Raw genomic sequence first — 23953 nt, forward strand, 5'->3', positions numbered from 1 at the left:
TGTTCCAATAAATTGTTTACATTAATATGGACCCTTGTCTTGCTCTTTAAATCACTTACCTGCTATTAACATGCAAAGAAACACAAATAATGTATAAAATAACATCTGTTAAATATAACTTTGACTTTCTTTGGTACGTGTGACTTGCAGATGATAATGGCTTGCTTCAGAAATGTTTTACAGCAAAGTGACAATTTACAGAACCTTGAAAAATGACCTAAACTAAGGAACTTTAGATTTGTTAATGTTCAAGGAAAGCTTTAAGACAATCCCACTTCATCTTTCGGAAGGGCAGAGTTTCATTTACAGTCAGCAGGTTGTCACTTTTGCACAACCGTTTAGACTTTATAGGTCACATAAATTCCTGATTTTGTTTGTTTTTTAAGTATAGGACCTCAGACAGACTGGTAAAGAACATTTTTTATGTAATCAGGAACTGATTTAACTTAAAAGACGAACCCAACAAATGTATGTAAGTCAAGTCGTCACCTTAAAATAATTGCCTACGTCATTTTTTGCAATTTTTCAGGAAACAAAAAAGTGAACAATTTGTTGATTGTTGAGATGATTTAGGCAAAAAAATAATTTTTGAAAAAAAAATGACTTAGGCAATTATTTTAAGAAGGTGACGAAGTGCAAAAACAAGACACCAGATGTATATGACAGTCTGCCACACTTTAATTTTTTAATTTTTTTATTTTTGGCTAAACCTGTTGCAAGTGGGGTTTTATCAGACACCAGATATCACTGCCTTCATGACCAGGTTTCTTGAAAGAGATTTTGTTTTCCATCTTCATAAAAGATTTAGCTGGATAAATAATCATCCATCCAGCCATCTCGTTCTCTATAATCTGTGTTGCCTGTAAGAAAACACATTTTTGCTGCTTTATTAGAATTGCCAATTTAAAAAGAAAAGTATTCACACTGCTTGGCATAAATGCAATTTTTTTAAGAAGCTGAATGCCTCAGAAGGCAGCATGTTTTTCCCTGTGTCTGTGTGGACCAATAGCAAAATATCTCATGAATCGCTGAATGGATTTTAATTAAGCTTTCAGAAAATGCTGTAGGGGCAAAATTATATTATGATTACCTGTAAATAAAGGCCTTCTATTCTGACTGCTTGCATCATAAATACTTCACAATTTGACCGTTGAACTAACAAATCAAGCAAATGGAGTAGAAAACCTTCCTGGAAGCTGATTGGTTCTGCAGTCTGGGCATGCACCAATCCCAAGCCCCCTGTGTGGGTATATATTCAACTACAGAATAGAAGTCCAGTTGTTTTTGTTTTTTAACCTTTTTTTTGAATTGACTATGGCCTGGATGACTGAGAATCTACACCAGCGTATATATATGCACCCTGTTTTTGATTTCACATCCCCAGACTGCTGTACTCTCTTGAACTTGTGACCATGCTATAACATTGTTATAAACTGCAGAAGAAGACAAGTCTTTTGAGTCCACGTCTGTTTTGGAAAATCCACAACAGAGTAATTTCCATTCAAGATGGCTGCCATGGCTAGGTGACCTTACCAAGCGCTAAACTGACTATAACTCAGTCAGTTTTTACAGACATTGAGCTAAATGTTGGTGTGGTAGTAGCTGAGTATCATCCTCAACAACATTAACTTGGGGTCAACCCTGTCTGTTTACAAAATATCTCTTGGACCAATGGATCTTGATAAAACTATCAGAAAGTAATCATGAAATGTACATCAACAACTGATTAACTTTTAGAGTCAAACTCAATTTAAGATGGCTGCCTCAACTAATCGACATTAATCAACACAAAAGTGGTTCTTACCTGGTCTAAAGTTGTTGGGGTAGTAGTTGAAAGTCATCCCCTTGATATTCTAATACACCTGTGTAGGCATGAAAGACGGCAGGCAAAGAATGCTATGCCTGCTGAGAATTTAGTATCAGTTTGGATCCCCAGAGTACTCAGAGTGGAGGTCGGGATGGTGGAATTTCCAGGGAGCACCTGAAGGCAGCACGGAGCGGCAGTTGCTCGGCGTCGCCCTCCTCTGTCGGCGGCAGCGCTGTTTCGTCCCAAGCCTCGGGAAGAGAGAGGCTCGGTCCAGCTCGGCGGAGGTGGAGTCTGTCGGCGGGGAGGGAGAAGAAAGGGGAAAGGAGGAAAACGGCAGATATTACAGAACCGGGGGGGAAGAACGGTGGATGATTTAAAAGTGACATTACGGCGGATTAACGAGCTACGGTGAAGAGGAACCGAACAAGATGATAGCGCCTTACTTCCTAGAAAATTTCTGGGTAGGTTTGTGTTTTTCTCTCATGCAGTTTACGCCGGTGCTACACCTCATTATTAAACATGTTCATGTCAGCTCAGTCTCGACTATTACTCAGGTCGCAGAGGTGGACCTTTGGGTCTGTGGCTCGGTTCGGCTGAAGGGACACTGTTTAGTCCGGCCAGACTAGCCGGCGAGTAGCCCCGCGGCCGTCGGTAATTTTCCTCGGGTTATTATTTAGCTTACCCCGGGGTTTGGGCCTCTGTGAACCGATCTAACGTGAGAGCCTAAAAAGTCCTCCCTTGTTTCCGGTAATTGGCTGCGTGTGGATTATTTGGAATGTTTACGGTCAGTTCTTCGAACGCTATTGGACGCCTCGGCTGTCAATCGAAACCTTTCGTTGTCTACGTAATTTTCTTTCCCCGTAAAGAAGTTTCCGTGAGAGCCCAGATGTTTAGTAAGTTAGAAAACCCTGCTGTACTGTTTCATGCTCTACAGCTGGTGGTGTTGTGCATGTGTTGGTATTATAATGACTGTATTCAAAAAAAGGTTAAAAAACAAAAACAACTGGACTTCTATTCTGTAGCTGAAGACGTTTCGCTTCTCATCCGAGATGAAAAGCGAAACGTCTTCAGCTACAGAATAGAAGTCCAGTTGTTTTTGTTTTTTAACCTTTTTTTGAATTTACCATGGCCTGGATGACTGAGAATCTACNTGAAATACAAGATGTGAAGCATCATGGAATACAGAGGCCATCATTTTGTGTTTTGAAGTGATTTCTGTCCCGCACATTCCAGCTGTTTGGCGAGCGTATGCAGCCTATCTGTTTTTTGTTGCTCCGAAAGAGCTAAGGTCTAAAAAAAAAAAAAAAAAAAAAAAAAAACCCCCACAAACTAATGTCCGTTATTACTGTGCTGTCTCTCTGACTCGATTGCTGCTATATGTTTGTAGTTGTTTCGCCACTTGAATATGTGTTAACCTCAGGTTGTTTTTGTTCCAGTGTTACTTGTATTTTTTGGTTTTGTTTTGTTTTTCATTTCCTCAATGTGTTTGCCCTTTATGCGTCCCCCTCAACAATTAAAAATTGTAAAAAGTTCCCCCTTTAGGTGAGCAATGGCCCCATAAGATGTCAGATTGTGATTAAAAAAACAGCAAAGCAGGAGGTAAAACCAATTCCGAGGTGGGGACTTACACATACAGACTTCAGCAACTTATTACAGATAGTTTCTTTTGCAATAGATATCCAGTAGACTGTATCAAACCAAACCATTAATACTGAATTAAAAAGCAGAGAAACAGGTTTGCAAGTTCACAACACGTCATAAATATAATGTTTGCAAGTAAGACTTTGACTTTCTACAAAGCTTTATGGAGAATTTGTATTTTTAAAGCACCTACTGATAGTTAAGAATGTTTGGTCAAAGTGCTCCTGTAGTCTGTAATTTAATTAGCCTTGATTAGATTATCTGCCTTCATCTGTTTTGCTAAAAAATAGTTAAAAAAAAGCAAAACTATCATTTTGATAGACATGGTTTAATTTTTTTAATAAGCTGCTGAATTAAAAGAAATACTTTTGGGGCCACCAAATATTTTGGATCATGCAAAGACTCTATATTGTAATGTAGTAATTTTGTAATATTTGTAAGATGACAGTGGGTGTGACTGAGTACCATTGCTTGAATCTGTACATTGTTCCAATAAATTGTTTACATTAATATGGACCCTTGTCTTGCTCTTTAAATCACTTACCTGCTATTAACATGCAAAGAAACACAAATAATGTATAAAATAACATCTGTTAAATATAACTTTGACTTTCTTTGGTACGTGTGACTTGCAGATGATAATGGCTTGCTTCAGAAATGTTTTACAGCAAAGTGACAATTTACAGAACCTTGAAAAATGACCTAAACTAAGGAACTTTAGATTTGTTAATGTTCAAGGAAAGCTTTAAGACAATCCCACTTCATCTTTCGGAAGGGCAGAGTTTCATTTACAGTCAGCAGGTTGTCACTTTTGCACAACCGTTTAGACTTTATAGGTCACATAAATTCCTGATTTTGTTTGTTTTTTAAGTATAGGACCTCAGACAGACTGGTAAAGAACATTTTTTATGTAATCAGGAACTGATTTAACTTAAAAGACGAACCCAACAAATGTATGTAAGTCAAGTCGTCACCTTAAAATAATTGCCTACGTCATTTTTTGCAATTTTTCAGGAAACAAAAAAGTGAACAATTTGTTGATTGTTGAGATGATTTAGGCAAAAAAATAATTTTTGAAAAAAAAATGACTTAGGCAATTATTTTAAGAAGGTGACGAAGTGCAAAAACAAGACACCAGATGTATATGACAGTCTGCCACACTTTAATTTTTTAATTTTTTTATTTTTGGCTAAACCTGTTGCAAGTGGGGTTTTATCAGACACCAGATATCACTGCCTTCATGACCAGGTTTCTTGAAAGAGATTTTGTTTTCCATCTTCATAAAAGATTTAGCTGGATAAATAATCATCCATCCAGCCATCTCGTTCTCTATAATCTGTGTTGCCTGTAAGAAAACACATTTTTGCTGCTTTATTAGAATTGCCAATTTAAAAAGAAAAGTATTCACACTGCTTGGCATAAATGCAATTTTTTTAAGAAGCTGAATGCCTCAGAAGGCAGCATGTTTTTCCCTGTGTCTGTGTGGACCAATAGCAAAATATCTCATGAATCGCTGAATGGATTTTAATTAAGCTTTCAGAAAATGCTGTAGGGGCAAAATTATATTATGATTACCTGTAAATAAAGGCCTTCTATTCTGACTGCTTGCATCATAAATACTTCACAATTTGACCGTTGAACTAACAAATCAAGCAAATGGAGTAGAAAACCTTCCTGGAAGCTGATTGGTTCTGCAGTCTGGGCATGCACCAATCCCAAGCCCCCTGTGTGGGTATATATTCAACTACAGAATAGAAGTCCAGTTGTTTTTGTTTTTTAACCTTTTTTTTGAATTGACTATGGCCTGGATGACTGAGAATCTACACCAGCGTATATATATGCACCCTGTTTTTGATTTCACATCCCCAGACTGCTGTACTCTCTTGAACTTGTGACCATGCTATAACATTGTTATAAACTGCAGAAGAAGACAAGTCTTTTGAGTCCACGTCTGTTTTGGAAAATCCACAACAGAGTAATTTCCATTCAAGATGGCTGCCATGGCTAGGTGACCTTACCAAGCGCTAAACTGACTATAACTCAGTCAGTTTTTACAGACATTGAGCTAAATGTTGGTGTGGTAGTAGCTGAGTATCATCCTCAACAACATTAACTTGGGGTCAACCCTGTCTGTTTACAAAATATCTCTTGGACCAATGGATCTTGATAAAACTATCAGAAAGTAATCATGAAATGTACATCAACAACTGATTAACTTTTAGAGTCAAACTCAATTTAAGATGGCTGCCTCAACTAATCGACATTAATCAACACAAAAGTGGTTCTTACCTGGTCTAAAGTTGTTGGGGTAGTAGTTGAAAGTCATCCCCTTGATATTCTAATACACCTGTGTAGGCATGAAAGACGGCAGGCAAAGAATGCTATGCCTGCTGAGAATTTAGTATCAGTTTGGATCCCCAGAGTACTCAGAGTGGAGGTCGGGATGGTGGAATTTCCAGGGAGCACCTGAAGGCAGCACGGAGCGGCAGTTGCTCGGCGTCGCCCTCCTCTGTCGGCGGCAGCGCTGTTTCGTCCCAAGCCTCGGGAAGAGAGAGGCTCGGTCCAGCTCGGCGGAGGTGGAGTCTGTCGGCGGGGAGGGAGAAGAAAGGGGAAAGGAGGAAAACGGCAGATATTACAGAACCGGGGGGGAAGAACGGTGGATGATTTAAAAGTGACATTACGGCGGATTAACGAGCTACGGTGAAGAGGAACCGAACAAGATGATAGCGCCTTACTTCCTAGAAAATTTCTGGGTAGGTTTGTGTTTTTCTCTCATGCAGTTTACGCCGGTGCTACACCTCATTATTAAACATGTTCATGTCAGCTCAGTCTCGACTATTACTCAGGTCGCAGAGGTGGACCTTTGGGTCTGTGGCTCGGTTCGGCTGAAGGGACACTGTTTAGTCCGGCCAGACTAGCCGGCGAGTAGCCCCGCGGCCGTCGGTAATTTTCCTCGGGTTATTATTTAGCTTACCCCGGGGTTTGGGCCTCTGTGAACCGATCTAACGTGAGAGCCTAAAAAGTCCTCCCTTGTTTCCGGTAATTGGCTGCGTGTGGATTATTTGGAATGTTTACGGTCAGTTCTTCGAACGCTATTGGACGCCTCGGCTGTCAATCGAAACCTTTCGTTGTCTACGTAATTTTCTTTCCCCGTAAAGAAGTTTCCGTGAGAGCCCAGATGTTTAGTAAGTTAGAAAACCCTGCTGTACTGTTTCATGCTCTACAGCTGGTGGTGTTGTGCATGTGTTGGTATTATAATGACTGTATTCAAAAAAAGGTTAAAAAACAAAAACAACTGGACTTCTATTCTGTAGCTGAAGACGTTTCGCTTCTCATCCGAGATGAAAAGCGAAACGTCTTCAGCTACAGAATAGAAGTCCAGTTGTTTTTGTTTTTTAACCTTTTTTTGAATTTACCATGGCCTGGATGACTGAGAATCTACACCAGCATATAATGACTGTAGTGCTGTTGAAGGTCACTTCACAGATTTAAAAACAAGTTAAAGCTAGTCTTTGTATTTTATTCTGCCTTCACTGTTTATATATCTTTACTTCTTAATAAAATAATTGTATATGTCATTTAAAAGTTCTATGTAGTCTTTGCAATTCACTCATTCACTGAGCCATTCTTGCACCGTTACAGATAAGTAAAATTAAATATTTTTTATCTATTATGCTATTTTTAAAACCCAAATCTTATAAAATATATATACAAACAGGTATAAAGAGATAATAACATAAAACAACACTAGGTTAAAAACAACCGAGATAATAAAATAAAAACAAAGCAAAAGATGATCTTTAAAAATTGGTTTTACCCTTTTTTTGTGTTGAATGTCATAAACAAATAGGCTCTCTGTTTATGTGGGTTTATTATAAATAACAGTCTTTTTGAATCACCTCTTAAAGTCCCAGATACTCATGACCCCGATGTGTACAACCATTACATTATAATTTATAACCATTTATGTCAACTGTTATGGGAAAATAAGCGTTTGCATGTGTTTGTCTGTTAGCAAAATATCTCATGAGTCACTGGACAGATTTCAGTGAAACCTTCAGGAAGTAGTCAATGGATGTACGTCTGTAACTGAACAACAGTTGTGAACAAAATGGCGACCATGGCCGACTGACCTTAAAAAACGCAAAAACAGCTGCAGCTCAGTCAGTTTTACAGATACTAAGCTAAAATGTGGTGTGGTAGTAGCTGAGACCGATCCCCGACTTAAACTCCAAGCATGAACTGATTGCGCAATATCTGTCTTTAAAACTTTGCCTTTAACAATTGGAGTCAACACTGTCTGTCTGTTAGCAAAATATCTCATGAATCACTAGATGGATTTTCACGAAGCTTTCAGAAAGTAATCGCTGGATGTACTTCTACAAACGATTAACTTGTGAAGTCACCACATTTCAAGATGGCCGTTGCAGCTAATTAACATTGGCAAACTGAAAAATGGCTGTAACTTTGTTAAATTTTATGATATTGAGCCTAAATTTGATGTGGCAGTAGCTGAGGCCGATGACCAACACATACTCTGAGCTTTTACACATCTCGTGAGATCTCGCAGTATCGCGCGAGATTGCGTATAAGATAATTTACAAGGTTTGGCCATAATGTTTGTAACTCCATCCCTTGTCAACATATGAGCTTTGTTTGGCATAAAAGGTGAAGGGGTGATATGCATTCCTTTAAGAAATGCTAGGCCTTTTATTTTAGATTAGATTTACTGTTAGTAAAACATAAATTTTACATGCTGAAGTGCTTTAGTTTTGCTTGTTTGTTTTATTTCAGTTTGTTAATCAGTAACTTACTTGAAAATGATCTTTATTCAAATTGTAGTTTGTTCTTGGTGTGTTAGAAAAAAGGCTGGAGAGAAATTACTGCTCACCAAACTGATGTACTGGATTTGTATTAAAACGTACGCATAGCTAAAGATCTGAAATGATTAGGAAGTACAGTGGTGCTGTTCTTCCTCTGGAGGAGACTCCATAATGACCTTAATGAGAAGAAGAGGAGAGCAGGAACACTTGTGATCCTTCAATCTGCCCTTTGTGCCCTGCACTGAGCCACAAGAGCATCCAGTGATGGCAATCATCAGCTGTGTGTTTAACATGCCATGCACACCCACCCACACACACACACACTTACACACTTAGGGGGATATGCACATTTCCCTTTTGATTTGACTACAGCTCTTCAGCACAAACAGGCATAAAACTCACACACGCTGCCAGATCAGATTTAAGCATTTTCATTCCTTTTTAATATTCAAAGCAGACAGAAACACCTACAGATTTAAGACTTTTGCACCTCCTCTTCCACTCACATTATCACCCTTTTGCCTTCAGCAGTGGGGGATGATATTTTTGTCTGCCACGTTATCAAAAATATCTCATGAACTACTGGATGGATTTAATGAAACTCTCAAAAAGTGATCATTGGATGTTCATCTGCAACTGACTAACTTTCGGAGTCAAGTTGGCCACCTCAACCAACTGACACAAAAATGACTGTAACTCAGCCAGTTCTACAGATATTGAGCTAAAATTTAAAGTGGCCATAGCACCAATTGGAGTCAACCCAATTCACGATGGCTGCCACAGCTGATCAACCTTGCCAAACACATAAATGGCTATAACTCCTTTAGTTATACAAATATTAAGCTTTGATGTGGTAGTAGCTGAGAGTCATTCACAGCACATACTCTGAGGTCTAACAGACCTCGCATGAGATCGCGCATAACATCATTGACAAGGTTTGATCAAAATGGCCGTAGTTTTGTCCCTCCTCGTTTAAAGTTAATCTTAGGTCAAACTTGGCATGAAAGACGACATGCAATGTGCATTTTTTTATCTTTATTGTTCAAGAAATGATAACCCTTGTTTCTTGATAAACTGTGACTGAGAGATCATCATTTATATTGAATTGTGGTCGACATTTGATTCTCAGCAGATTTAAGCTGATTTAAACTGAATAAGAGTCCAATCAAGCGTCAGAATCTGAAAACAGTGTCCCTAGATGGTGATACCGGCCTCAGCTGAACCACGGCACAAATACTCAGCCAAACTAAAACACAAAGAATACTAATGTCGTTGAATTTTCTACCCTGTTCTTTTAGGAACCAGACACGGTAAAGCAATGTTGTCAATTTGTTGCTGGCCTGGTCTCAGTTTCCCTTTTTTCAGAGTATAACGCAACTTCTGTGTGTGTGTGTGAGAGACATGTGATGTCTTGGTGTGTAAGCTGATGTGACAGCAGGTAGTTTTGTGTGCAGTTTTGTGGTCTGCAGCATGTCAGGAGGAAACAAGAAAAATTGCATTGCAGTCGCATATCTTTGAAAACGCAGTGTGTACACTGAGGGAGTTTGCTGAAATTTGTAGAAGAAGCTGAAACTGGATTGTTAGTTAAAACGAGCAGAACATACGGTGATGCAAACAGAGCAGATGCTAAAGAGATCAGAACGCAAGCTAAAACCAGCAAAACCCATGTGAGTGTCCAGAATTAGCAGATTAGTAGCTAAAAGCTAAAATGAGCAAAACCATAGATAAAAGCGAAAAAAAAACCCAGTAGCTTCAAAGTCAAAGTCAGCCAAAGTGTGGCTTAAAAATAAAATTAGCAAAACCATAGAAATTTGAAATGAGCAAAACCAAAAGCTAAAAGCTAAAATAAGCAAAGCTGTAGTTGGAGCTATAGTTAGCGACCCATAGCTCAAAGTTAAATTTAGCAAATCTGTGGCTAAAAAGTAAAATTAGCAAAACCCAAGCTAAAAAGTAGAGTTAGCAAAACCATAGCTAACAGCTAAAGTTAGCAAAACAGTAGCTAAAAGCTAAAATTAGCCTAAGAAGACAAAAATAAAATAAAGTATGCTGTAGCAGATTTCAAATAACATTTTTGAAGAAACTTAGGTGGTCCTAATGTATTTTTATGTAGATTTTTTGTAAAAAAAAAAAAAAGGTAAACAACTCAGTAAGTATAAAAGTTAGAAATAGTAAAAGTCATAGCACAATATTCATGATTAAGTCAAAGATTTTAATATATGAATGCTTAAAATAGCACAAAGTATGCAGAAGTAGTTTGATTACATACAGAAGAAACTGTAAACATTGGTATGAATGCTGAGTCAGTATTCCCACAACAAGATGAAATATGATAAGCTAACAGTGTTGACACAACCAACATGATGAGCTTCTCTGCACTGCTGTCTGTATGTGTGTGTATGTGTGTGTGTGTGTGTGTGGTCTTGAACCGTTTACACATGAATCAGAGTTTTAGGCTAGAACTTATGGTCAGACATTAGAGGTGTCAAGATAAAAGCGAGATAAAAAGGTTTCCTCTGGTTGTTTGTGCAGTTGTTTGCATGTAGGAGCACCCATGTTGCTTTTGTTTCTTTTAGGAACAAATTTATTTTCGTAGTTTGCAAGATAAATTGGAGGGTTTCTTTGGAAAAAAAATGAATGGTCATAAATTAAAAACTGCATTTGAATCGCACATTTTCTTATGGTTGCTTTCATATTTATTTCTGACATGTTTCCTCCACAAAGCCAAACTGAGTGAAAGGAGTTTAAAGTTGTGATAGACCTCCTTGTTCTGGGATTTCTCGTCTTTCAGCTGTCATCATTATTTATGTGGTTGGTGTTTGTGTACGAAGCTCAGCCTGCTCGGCTGTTAGCTCAGTGTGCCACACCGAGACGTCTGAAGTCACATGACTGAGATGATGTCATCCTGCTCTGTGTGTGTCTGTGTGTTGGGAGTCCATATTCTGCTCCCTGACAGGTCGGTGATCTTATCTGGTGGGAAATTGAACAAAGTTTACTGGCTTTACTGTTCAAAAACCACATAATTTCCCTCCTGTACGTTATCTGCTGTCACCATCAGTGGTGTCACTTTAAAACTCACTTTGATCTTCTGTTTGGTTGGCTGATTTAGCAATAGTCATGAATCACTTTGGTTACTTGCTTGAAACCGGTTTCTCTTTTAAAGGGCTAGTCCACTTAACTTCAAAGTGGTGTTCTGTCTAATAGTTATCAGAGGTGAGTACCTTACCTACCGTGACATCAGTCATAGAGCGCCTCCTGTCCATTGTTTCACCTCACCTACTTTAGTCTGCCCACCTGTGAATATCATCTTGATGTCTCTGCAATAATGTAATATTGTACATTGTTCCACAGCAAAATAAAATAATAACCTCTGAAACATAGGAATCTGAAACAAATCAAATGGATTTATCATTTTACTGAACGTGACCATTGCAAAAAATAAAACACATGAGTCAGCATGGACTAAAATGCAAGTAATCTTTGTAGTTTTAAACAAAAAAAGTGCTAATATGTAACCACAAATGGGCATGAGTGGGTCTGAAAATCCAAAAATTTTAAAAAGGCTTCCAATTAGCAGAAAACACACACCAATCTGAGATTGGGACTAACCCATAGTCTGAGTACTACAGATTGCAGAAGATCTTTGTTAAATTTACAATATCAGCTATTGGATTCAGCTCTGTCTGTCTACTAGCAAAATATCAGATGAACCACTGGACAGATTTTAATTAAACCTTCAGATGTGCATGAACAGGTGGCAGAGACAATCCCTGCCATTTAAAAATACCTTTTCAGGAAGTTCCAAAATAATTTTCGCTGTTGAAGACGAGGGTTCCCTCTGGAATGAACTTTGTGCTTTACACACCCGACAGACCTTTTGTATAAAAACAAAAATATCATGTAACAAAGTTAACAGAGTATTGAAAACAGAAGAAGATCTTAAACGCACAATATGACAACTGAAGTGGAATTTTGCAGAAAGGTAAAGTTCCTTGGCAGGTGTTTGCAGACATTCTTCTTTTCTCCGGTTTCACTCAAACATTCACCTGAAACCGAGAGGACAGCATGTCAGCTGTAACGCTCTCAATCCTTCCCTTGTTTTCTGGTGGAAAATATTTAATTAAGGCTTTCTGAAGTTCCATTTACCCTTTCTGTAATATGTTTTGCATTATTTTGTGATGGTTACAGATACTATGCGTGCTACAAAAAGGGATCTTTGGGGCTATTTTCCATTTAGCTTCAAATATATATTTTTTTGAAAGTTGTTCCACTGCTCTGTCTGTGTACCAGATGTCTCAATTTGGTTGTGACGTCTGTAGTAGTAGTTAGTATAAGATAATTTTATTTACATACTAGAAGCATGATGGAGTGATTAAAGTGATTTTAAAAAATGCACTCTTGATCATAATCTGGATCAGCACCAAAATGTAATTCATTGTTTTTTGTGACAACACCAACATTTCCTGAAAATTTCATCCAAATCTGTTCTCTAGTTTTTACCTGATCTTTGATAACAGACAAACAAACAAACAAACAGACACAACCAAAAACATAACCTCACTGGCGAAGGTAATGAACATATAAACGCATCGCAAAATGAGTTATGAATAAATACTTAATGTAACTTTATGGCCAAAAGAAATACATTTTGTGTTCTGGACACTGTAAATTTAGTGTATTTTATAAAAAGATAAGCCTGCTTCATTTGATCAAATGGAACCAGGATTTCAACCATAGACATATTATACTAATAGACCACCTGTCCTCGCCTTCTCCGGTTGTTGGAAGTAGAAGCCAGCAGGAACTGTTCTACGGAGAGTACCATGTTGTATTTTTGTAACGAGTCTGTGCACTAAAGATGTGGGGCTTTAAGTCCTACTTACTCCCCCGCACACAATAGTGGTGTTAAATTAGCTTTATTTTAAGCATAATATGACTACCATATTTTCCGCATTATAGGGCGCACTGTCAATAAATGGTCCATTTTCAAACTTTTGTCATATATAAGGCGCATTAAGCAAAACAAAACAGCCCCCTATCTTTTCAGAGAATACTGCACCGACGTAAGCGTCAAGTATAAACGCCTACACTACTGAGTGACGCTACAAGGTGCGACTATAATAGAGCCTTAATGCTGCAAGCAGTGCGGCTTTGTAGTTTACCAAAGTTGTACTAAAACATTACGACTTCTAACATATATAAGGCGCTCCGGATTATAAGGCACACTGTCGATTTTTGAGAAAATTGAAGGCTTTTAGGTGCACCTTATAGTCCGGAATATACAATAATAACAGCTAAACAAATGAATATTTGAACATACAGCAGCAAGGTAATAACTATGTGAATCAACCTGAATAAATTATCTAAGACATGCTTTTATTTTTTTAATAGAGACAATGTCTCGTTTGTTGGGCAGGACTTAAAACTTGTACTGGAACCAGCCAACAATGACACTGGTCCCAGTCTAGCTTCAGCTTTTGGGTTCAAGTTCAAGGTCTACTATATTAACAGTCTTTGATACCAACTATAACTAGGAAGCTAATCCTAAGCTATCCTTAACTGTTAATGCTAACATTTGTAGGATTCCTCTCACTTTTTGCTACAGATGAGCCATGGAAATGACAGTCAGATACCAAAATGTGAATCGAAATTATTCTGTTTAAACATGGTAGGGTGAGAGAAAAGAAAAAGCTGACTGTTTGATAAAGGAAAGCAAAAAGAAAGTAAATACAGTCAGAAAATGAGTCTGCTAAACTTTATGATTCTTTTAAGGTTAATAGTTTGTGGACAGTATCTCTCTGGTCTGTGACTATTGGAGACTAGTTGGTGAACATTTGTAAAGAAGCCTCCAAAATGTTTTAAAACGTTTGTGGGAATTCTCAATTTCATTCATCAATATATTAATGAAATTTATACGACAAATTCTCAGTCAGAATGGCTCAGTGGAGTAGTGGTTAGAGCTGTCGCCTCCCAACAAGAAGGTTGCAGGATCACATCCTGGCCTGGGGTCTTTCTGGGTGGAGTTTACGTGTTTGCTCTGTGCTCACGTGGGTTTACTCCGGATACTCCGGTTTCCTCCCACAGACCAAAAACCTGCTTTTTAGGTTAATTGGTAACTCTAAAATAAAACTTGCGACCTGTCCATGGTGTCCCACACAGTGACTGCTGGAAATGGGCACCAGCTCCCCACGACCCAGAAAGGAGAAGTGGGTAAAGACAATGGATGGACGAAATTCTCAGTCAATATAGAGGCAGAGCTGTTGCAGGCATTTTGAACCCTTTTTAATGTAGTTTCTGTAAATCTAGCTGTGTTTTTGACGCCTGCAGGGGAGTTCTCCGTATGACAGAAAACATCTGGGGCTACAGCCACGAATGTCCAGGTTTAATCATGCTGATGATAAATAATAATTCTTCAAAACCGGCCCAAATCTAAATATATTCATTTCAAACGTGACTGAAGTAGAGTAAATCATAAACGTAGTACTCTCGCATGTTTAGAGAGAAGGGAATAAATTCTCCAGGACTCTGATGTAAATGGAAATAAAAGTCAAACTTTATTATCAAAAATGTCACATCTAATTACAGGAGTTCTCAACAGCCTTTCCTCTTTGGAAACTATGCTACAGTAAGACAACTGTGTGACTCTGTGGCTGCTTCTACCTAGACTAAACACCTGAATGAATGGAATGAGCCTCCTGTCTCCTCTACAGAGCCCTTCACACTCAATGTTCGAATTCCCAGGGAAAGTTTACCCCACGACACAGATTCCAGAAACTTTAATTTTCACAAATTATCAAACAGAAGTTATTGTGACTCATAAACACCATTCATTAAACACTAGAAATTGTCTGTATTACAACAAACTAATGTGCATGGCCTAAAATACAGTTTGTGAGCAAAAACAGTCCTCGATTTTCCAAAAATTGGCCGCTCAAAACGTGGCCGCACGGCTCGCTGGTTGTACAACTCAGAATTCGGTGAGACTGCAGCTTTAAGTAGAAGTTCCATGAATCTCCTTAAATCAGGTATCAAATAGAAATGTTGTAGTTATTTTACATGTTGAGTACCAACAACAGAAGGCTGACACATTCTAACACTAAAGAGATTGTAAGCAAACTGTCGTTGTGAAATTAAAAGGAGCTCATTTTGTCAGCTCATGTTCGTTTCCTTTTGTTGTTGGAAGATCAGGTAAACCTGAGTTTTGTCTCCGTGCCGTGGATTTAGTTTCTGCCTGTAAGGCCGTAAACACACAGGATATTACAGCTCTTATTGAACCCGAACAGAAGGCGGGGGTGAATTCCTGTCCTCCTCCTGCCCAGCAGATGTTCGACGATAAACAGCTGCGGTTTTGTGTCTCTTCTCCAAGGTGTTGTTTCAGATTGAGGATGTCGGTTGCTTTGGGTTTCACTCTGGAGTTACATTTACGATGTTGTCGTGGAAAAGTAGCGTGTGGTTTATTTAGCAAACCCTACTGTAATTTTCAGTTTGCTCAAAGCGTTTCGCTGACACAACTCTGTTTGGGTCGAGCTCGACTCAATAAAAACTTCCAAATTGGATTTGGAGTCGGCGAGAGAAAAGAGTGTAATAATGTTAATTTAATATGAGAGCAGGTAGAGTTTCCTCCATTGCAACTATTGATTTTTGTTTTTATTAAATTCTTCACTTTCATATTGGCTAATCTAATGCTTAACACTATATTTGTCTAAATTATTGACCTTTTCTTCATAAAATAATTGCAAATAGCAGATTTTTGTTTTTCAGTAGAGTACACCTGAAGAAATACAGAAGACAAAGATCTGATTTTAGTTAGAGCCATTTTTTGATTTTGAAAACTACCTAAATTATTAACAGTTTATCAAAATAAATTATTTGTTTGATTTATAGCCTAAAAAAGTCTATTTTAATTTTATGCTTAAAGTGGGTTTGTGTGAAAAGCATTCACTGAACTACCAGTATAGCTTTCTTAATAGTTATCGCCTACTGCCATGAAAGGTGGGCGAAAATTTAATTCTGCGTGTGTTCATGTGTTTTTTTGTGTGTCTGTTAGCAAAATATCTCATAAACCACTAGACAATATTCAGTTAAACTCTCAAAAAGTAATTATTGGATGCACATCTTCAACTCATTAACATTTGGAGTCGACCCAATTCAAGATCTCGTCTGGTTGGGGCAAAGTTAGGTCCGCTTCATTTTAGTTCAAGCAGAAATCGTACTTCTGTCTGAAGAGGTTTTTGGCTGTGTGTGCATCTCTGCCTGTTAGCAAAATATCTGATGAACCATTGGGCAAATTTAAATGAAGCTCTCTCGAAAAAAAATCATTGAATTAACATCTACAAATGATTAACTTTTGGAGTCAACCGGATTCAAGATGTATGCCACCTTAAAAAGACAGAAATAGCTACAATTCAGTCAGTTTTAGAGATATTTAGCTGAAATGTGGTGTAGTTGTAGCTACAGCTGTTAATCATTATTCAAGATCTTTGCTTGGACTCAGCCCTGTTTGTCTGTAAGCAAAGTAACTCCTGAACTACTGAAGAAACTTTCAGGGTGTAATTATTAAAATAAAAATAACATCTACAACTGAGTCAACCCAGTTCAGATGGGCGCCGCAGTTCGTTGACATTAGCCAAGACCAAAATGGCTATAACTTAGTTAATTCTACAGATATTGATCTTAACTTTGATGTGGTAGTAGGTTATTCACAACAGATAATGTGAGAGTGACTTCTTGCATGACCTTTAATGACCTCATGTTGTTAATAAAAAAGCTTTGTATGTCAGATTTGCTTTACATTCTAAGCTGCTGCTTTGATGCCCCCCCCCCCAAAATTCATTGTTCTTTGGGAAAAGTCAAAAGTAGCCCTTGCTGTTTCCCATGTTTGTTTTTATTTTTCTTCTCCATTCATTGATATCATATTCCACATGAGCAGACTTGTTGCACAGAATGGACTCTTCCTGTTTCTGTTCTGCTCTGTGTGGAGCCGTGGCTTTTCACTTGCCGTCCTCACTTCCTTGTTTTGTGGACAGATTGGTTCATTGTCCCTCTCTGTGCTTCTTATTCAGCACAGTGTAAAACTGTCTCATTTTACCGTCGTGACACCTGAAGAAGTTTTCATATCAAGCTGTTCGTAATGGTTCAACTTGAATAATTCTTTTTAAATAATATTACTGAAACAGGAAGCACATGTCAGTGGTCTGCTCACTGAGGTAAACTGCAGGTCAGGGATGTGGGGGAGGGGGTGTTACTTTTTAATGTCTGTTTGCTCTGTAAATATACTGTAGTTCTCTTTGATAAAGCCTTAAGCCTTTTGACACTAACTTTCTGAACTTTTATCTTTGTTGAAGAGGAAAAGCAACAAAGTTGCTCTGATGTTGAGACAAAGCTGCTGACAGTGGATCAGTGCAGGAACCAGGAAATATCTGCAACAGCTTGGGGGGTAAAAGGGACTCAGAAATGCCCCAGATACACACCAAGAATCATCCATCCATCCATTTTCTTTACCTGCTTCCCCTTTACTGGGTCATGGTAGCTGGTGCCTATCTCCTGCAGTCACTGTGCTGCCAGGTCGCAAGTCCATCACAGGGACACATATGCCCCTTTTCCACCGGCTCTAAAGGTCCCGGCTCCACTCTACTCGTCTTGCTTTGCATGCGATAACCCCCCCTAACACAAGGAGGCATTCCTCTGCTACCGACCAAACTGGCTAGTGGAAACACGATGCATTTTTTATAGAGCCAAGCAGAGTAGAGTTGAGTAGAGCGGGGCTTCTGAAATAGTGCCAGTGGAAAAGGGGCAATAGAGACAAACAACCATTCACACTCACACCTAGGGACAATTTAGAGTCACCAGTTAACGTATCATGCGCATTTTTAGTCTGTGGGAAGAAACCAGAGTACCCGAAGTAAACCCAAGCTTACACAGGGAGAATATGCAAACTCCACCCAGAAAGGCCAGGAGGCTATCCTGTGACCTCTCCCGATAGGTGAAAACAGACTATAAGATAGATAGGCATGTAGATACTAGCAGCTAACCATCATCAAAGTTAAAACATATTAAAAGGCCAGCATCACCTCCCCCTTTCCTCTCCCGTTCTAACTGTTGAGTTAAAGAGTCTAATGAGTTGTTTAGGCTATTGGTGGAGCATTGCTGTGAAAGCAGCCGGCCACTGAATGTGCCCCTCTGCCCTGTGATGGTAACGTGCAGAGGATGTGTGGTGGTGTTAAACATGGTCTGCAGTCGAGACGGTGTCCTCTGCTCCACTGCAGCCTCCACCACTGAGCCAGCTCTCCTGATCATCTTGTTCAGCCTCTGTGTGTCCCTCTTCCTGGTGGAGGCTCCCCAGCCTTTAGCTTGTGTTCCGTTGATTTCAGCCGACGTTCTGCTTGTTTTCTCTTTAACAACTCAATTTTAGCTTATTCAGCACTCTGCATCCACACTGCACTGTTTTCTTTAGTGTACAAAGAAGAGTGGTTTACTCATTTAGTAGTTAGTGGTTTATTAAATTATCTTTTGTTTTCTATAGTTCCTGTTGTCATGGAAACCAAAGTGTTTCACATAAGAAGAAAACAGCAGCAGCTAAAGGGCTTACTTTTTTATGGTATTTAGATTTTATAAAAACATGTTTTAAACCTAAACCCAACATTGTATTCTATATATTAATTATTCAGGACAACGGTTGCATTTTTAAAACACGGGTGCAACTGGAGACCGTTAGCCGGTGCGCCGTTACCACAAACAGACTGACATTTCAGGCTGTAGACGTCCCGCTGAACCAGTCCACCACTGTTTCAGACATGGCCACGATGAATATGATCGATCAGAAACTGCTGCGAATGCAGCGAGAGGCCATGCAGACAATGAGAGTGCTGATGGTAGAAAAAGCCTTTATGGTAACGTATAATCTGTGGCCGATGGACCGGGATGTTGTACTCCTTATTTCTACAGGAACTTATTGCTTGTCCACCTCTTTCTGTCTCAGGGAGAAAAAAATAATGGCTTTGATGTGCTCTACCACAACATGAAACATGGACAAATTTCCACCAAGGAGCTGACGGACTTCATTGCAGGAAGGTGAGATAAGTTCTTGACATTTTTTCTTATGGAAGCAGTGATGACACTGTTTAACATGTCTTTCCTCTCTGTAGACCAAAGACATTTTGACTTTAAATAGAAAACTTGGCTTTAATAAGGACAGTTGCATTCCACTTCTGCACCTGAGCATGCAGCATATCTAGATTTACCACTGCTAAAAGCTAAAAGTTAGTTTGAATTTATTTGTGATAGGTACTTCCAGTTCCTTGTATGTTCCTAGATGAGGGTGTTAATTATCACTTAGGGTTTGCCAGTTTGCCCCAGGAGCATGCCTTAAGCCATGTGGAATTTTTCTATGCAACTAACAATTCTCAGCCTCAGTATGTCTTAATCTACAAAAGTAATCTAACAAAAAGTAATCAGAAATGGGGGAAAAAGAAAGTCCATTTCTTTAATTTCTTGAATTTTACATATCAGGACATAAACAACAAGTGAACAGAAACACACAACAGATTCCACCATTTGATTATTTATCCAACAAAAACAAAGCCTAAATGAAAACCGGATTATAGAGGTTCTGCTGATCAGATGTATTGATTAACTGATCATCATCATTGTGAACAGCTCTCTAAAAGCAGGAGTTTTGTCAGTTTGCTGCTCTGAAGCATACAGGTAAGTGTTAACACAATGCCAAGATGGAAAGACATCAGCAATGACTTAGAGAAGCAACTTGATGCCATCGATCTCAGAAGGGTTAAAGGTCATTTACAAACTGCAAACTGTTTGAAGTCCACATTCTACAGAGAGGAAGATTATTCACAAGTGGAAAATATTTAGGACATCTGCCAATCTACACAAGAGGAGGTGTCCCAGCAAATTCACCCCAAGGTCAGACTGTGCAATGATCAGAGAAATTACCAAAAACCCAAGAGCTCCATTTGAGACTCTACAGGCCTCAGTGAGCAGGTTACAGGTTAAAGGTCATGACAGAACAATTAGAAAGGACTGAACAAGTAGGACTTGTTTGGAAGGGTAGCAAGAGAAATCCTCTTCTGTCTAAACAGTACAGGGCTGCATGACTTAGGTTTGAAAAGTTTCATCTGAATGAACCACAGAACTTCTGGAACAATGTCCAGATGAGTCAAAAGTAGAGATGTTTACCCTCAATGCACAATGCCATGATTAGAGAAACACCAAAACAGCATATCTGCACAGACACCTCATACCAACTGACAGCACAGTGGAGGAGGGCTGATGGTTTAGGCTCCTAACAGTCATTGAGTCGATCGTTATTGGATGAACCTCTACAACCTTTATCAAGTCAACCTGTTTCAAGATGGCTGCCACAATTTGGTGCGGTAGTAGTTATTAATTAAGAGAGCTGAGCAGAAACAAATGTCTGCAAATATGAAATGAAGCAACATTGGTCAGAAGAGTGGGCCAAAACTCCCCTACAACCATGTGAGAGACTGATAAAGTCCTAAAGAAAACCACTACTGAGAGTTTCTGCTCTACAAGCAGCTAGATCAGGGGCTGGACTTAATTCTTCACACACAGTTTTTCCATTTTGGCTTCATTTTTGTTTAATAAATAATGACATGGTGGAAACACCTGTGTGTGTTTTTATTGTGTTCGGGTTTGAAAAACCCCTAAACTGAAAGTCTTTTTCCCATGACTGTACAAAGTGTCAATACCTGAGATTAAATATGCACTTATTTATAATATAAATACAATTTAAATATAAAGTTATTTAAATAACAAGAAAAGTCTCTAGATCAGTTCAGTTTCTGTAGTCTTTATGAAAATAAACCAGATTTAGTCAGGTACAGCAGTGTTGTCAGTTCTTGTGAGAATAATGTGCAAACTGAACTTCTTTGTGCAATGAGCTTAGATCTAAACCCAGCTCTAACCTGCTTCATGTTGCACACCGTCAGTGTCTGCAGCTTAAAAATACCATAATGATAGCTTCTTTTCAAACCGTCCCCACCTTTCTGAAGACTATCTTCTCTGTGTGAAAGGTGTGTGTTTCTAACTCACCACATGATGCTGGAATTCAGCTGGAGTCATCTGTCTGCCAACACTTGACTAAGCAATCAGTTAATAAACTGTAAAAATTTAAAGCTTTTTTTTTTTACAATTACCTTGTGGTGTAATCCTGTAAACAATCTGGTTGGTTTAGTTAATTAGCAGAGTTGCTTTGGTAGATCACGCAAGCATTTATTTAAAAACACACACACAAAAATATCTATAACTCAGTCAGTTTTATAGTTACTGAGATAAAATTTGATGTGGTAGCAGCTGAGAATCACCCCCAATTTATAATCCAAGCGTCAGCGGATCACATGATGTCTGGTTATAAAACTTTACCATTAACTATTGTAGTCTGTCAGCACAATATCTAACCAATCACTGGATGGATTTCAATTAAACTTTCAGAAAGTAATCGCTGGTTGTACATCTACAACTAAATAACTTTGGATTGAACACAATTCAAGATGGCTGCCACAGCCAATTGGCCTTTGAAAACTAAAAAAAAGACTATAATTCAGTCAGTTTTACAGCTGTTGAGGTAAAACTTGGTGTGCTTGGAGCTGAGTGTCTTTCGCAACACATACTTTCAGTCATACTCATTGCGCAAGATCTTTGCTTAAAAGTTTGGCATTAACTTTTGTACTCAGCCCTGTCTGTCTGTAAGTAAAAATTCTCAATCTCATGAACCTCTGAACACATTTTAGTAAAACTGTCAGAAAGTAATCATTGATGTACATCTACAACTCATTAACGATTGGCGTCACCCTAATTCAAGATGTCCACCACAGCTAATCCATGTTAGCCAACGCAAAAAAGGCTCTAACTCAATGGATTTTACAGATATCGAGCTTACATATGGTGTGGTAGTAGCTGAGATTCTTCCCTAACTCGTATTCTGAGAGCTAACAAATATTGCGTTATTGAATGAGATCATGCTATACCTCATGTTCTTGGCTGGATCAAAACTGCTTCATCCCTTCTTATCACAAGACGATCTTAGTCTAAAACCAGCGGGTGATGTGCATTTCTTCAAGGAATGTTAGGCTTTTAATTTATACATTAGTACAGATCCAAAAGGTTAAAATGAATAAAGATATGTATATAAATAACTTAAACACCTTTCTTTTTCTGAATAATCCTTGCAGTTGAACTAAATGGAAAGCTTGAATGCACTCTTTAACTAACTTTATTTATAGAATAATTATACTATATGTATACTATACAATTACTTCTTACTTTGTGTGCTGTTGCTTTTTGGTGACAGACTACAGTGACCTTACCAACTCGAAGCAACAATATTCGGTCTGAACTGTGGCTCCCTCTTGTGGTGAACACAGTCAGTACATTTGTTTGGTCTATTTTAGCAGCTTTTTGATTCTGTTCCCTAAAAGTTTTGTAAAGATGAGTCAGAACTGGATGTCTGAAGCCGCCCTTGGCACTGAATTAAGTATTTACACATCAGCCTTTTTCAGACCTTTAAAATTCATGCTGCTTGCTGTGTTGTATGTATCACATGATTAGTTTTTGCTCAGTTTTTATAAAATTGACTGAGTTTTAGTCATTTTTGTGTTCGCTAAAGTCAACTAGCTGTTGCGGCCTTATTGAATTGGGACTAACAGACACAGGTAAAAACATTATCACCCATTTTTAGCCTTTTGGCAGAGGAAGAGGAAGATCTAATCTCTTTCTGTAACCTAAGAGCGAATATCTTTTTAAAGTAGAGAACTTTTGAGGAAAATGTAAAGGTTGCCGATGCTGCTGCTGCCTAAAAATTCAATACCAACTTTTTTTGATGAGTCCTGCCCTCTCAGATGGAGGAGGAGCCCACACCACTCTTCATCAGACAGGCAGACAGAAACACAATCTAGAAATTGAGCCTCAAAAGACTGGGCAAAATCAATTAGCCTTTTATGTAAAAAAAATTTTTTAAAAATCCATACATGTACATTTTAATGTTTGTATTATACACTAATAGTATAATTTTTCCTCCAGTATTGTCATTTTTTGTTATCTGTCTCTGTAAAGTCTGCTCTTTTTTTCTGTTTCAATCATTTTTTGAACTAGGAGACAAAAGAAAAAACCCTGAACACCATGTAAATTTACATTAAAAATAAAACAATAATTTAAAATACATCTTTGTATTCAGACACTGAAAATGTCCCCCAAAGTTGACTGAAAAGTCTGAAAACTTATCTGCTCTGTTTGCGGCTCTCATCCACACACAGACAAATTTATTGGAGAGAAAACAATCTCTTTATTCTGATCCTGCCACCTTTTAATTTAATTATGTGCTGAAGTGGTTAAGAACTGAGAGGAAATTTTAAATGGTATGGAAAGAAACACGTTTCGGGGGAATGTTCTTTCTTTGTATTTTCACATATTAATGTGGACATTTTCGCCATCTAGTGGTAATGCATGGGTATTTCAGCTTTTTTATTAGAACATTTGGATGAAGACAAAAATATAAACGAAGGGAAAAAGAATTTGTTTAAAAAAATATCCAGAGTAATGTAGGCGGGGCCTTTGAGTCGGAAAAATTTGGGAATTAAAAAAAAAAAGGAATTGTGAAGGAATGTCTTCAAAGCATACTAATGCTAATATCAGCAGCATCTTTCTTGAACAG

General features: G+C 38.3%; 1 protein-coding gene and 2 long non-coding RNA genes across 8 annotated transcripts in view; 1 reads left to right on the plus strand and 2 right to left on the minus strand.

Moving 5' to 3' along the window:
* Positions 1–476: 476 nt before the first annotated feature.
* LOC112450909 lies at positions 477–2717 on the minus strand. 2 transcript variants are annotated; one of them, XR_003039638.2, is made up of 3 exons: positions 2490–2717; positions 1805–2098; positions 477–860 (listed from the first exon to the last, which is right to left on the minus strand). It is a non-coding gene; the product is annotated as an uncharacterized LOC112450909 (long non-coding RNA). The 2 variants fall into 2 exon arrangements; XR_003039637.2 differs by lacking the exon at positions 2490–2717 and adding an exon at positions 2251–2387.
* A 1692-nt stretch (positions 2718–4409) lies between these two features.
* On the minus strand, positions 4410–6650 carry LOC112450910. The gene is made up of 3 exons (XR_003039640.2): positions 6423–6650; positions 5738–6031; positions 4410–4793 (listed from the first exon to the last, which is right to left on the minus strand). It is a non-coding gene; the product is annotated as an uncharacterized LOC112450910 (long non-coding RNA).
* The window catches only part of fcho2 (FCH and mu domain containing endocytic adaptor 2), a 68956-nt gene continuing 51012 nt past the window's right edge, over positions 6010–23953 (plus strand). The window contains exons 1-2 of one of the 5 annotated variants that reach the window (XM_025008403.2): positions 6010–6201; positions 19247–19338. In XM_025008403.2, the coding sequence (XP_024864171.1) occupies positions 6169–6201; positions 19247–19338 (125 nt within the window). In that variant the 5' untranslated portion in view covers positions 6010–6168. The remainder of the gene's footprint in view (positions 6202–19246; positions 19339–23953) is intronic. The other 4 variants (XM_025008404.2, XM_025008407.2, XM_017427523.3 and 1 more) reach the window with 4 other exon arrangements.

Source organism: Kryptolebias marmoratus, linkage group LG14 (genome assembly GCF_001649575.2).
Source record: "Kryptolebias marmoratus isolate JLee-2015 linkage group LG14, ASM164957v2, whole genome shotgun sequence".
Classification (NCBI taxonomy): Eukaryota; Metazoa; Chordata; class Actinopteri; order Cyprinodontiformes; family Rivulidae; genus Kryptolebias; species Kryptolebias marmoratus.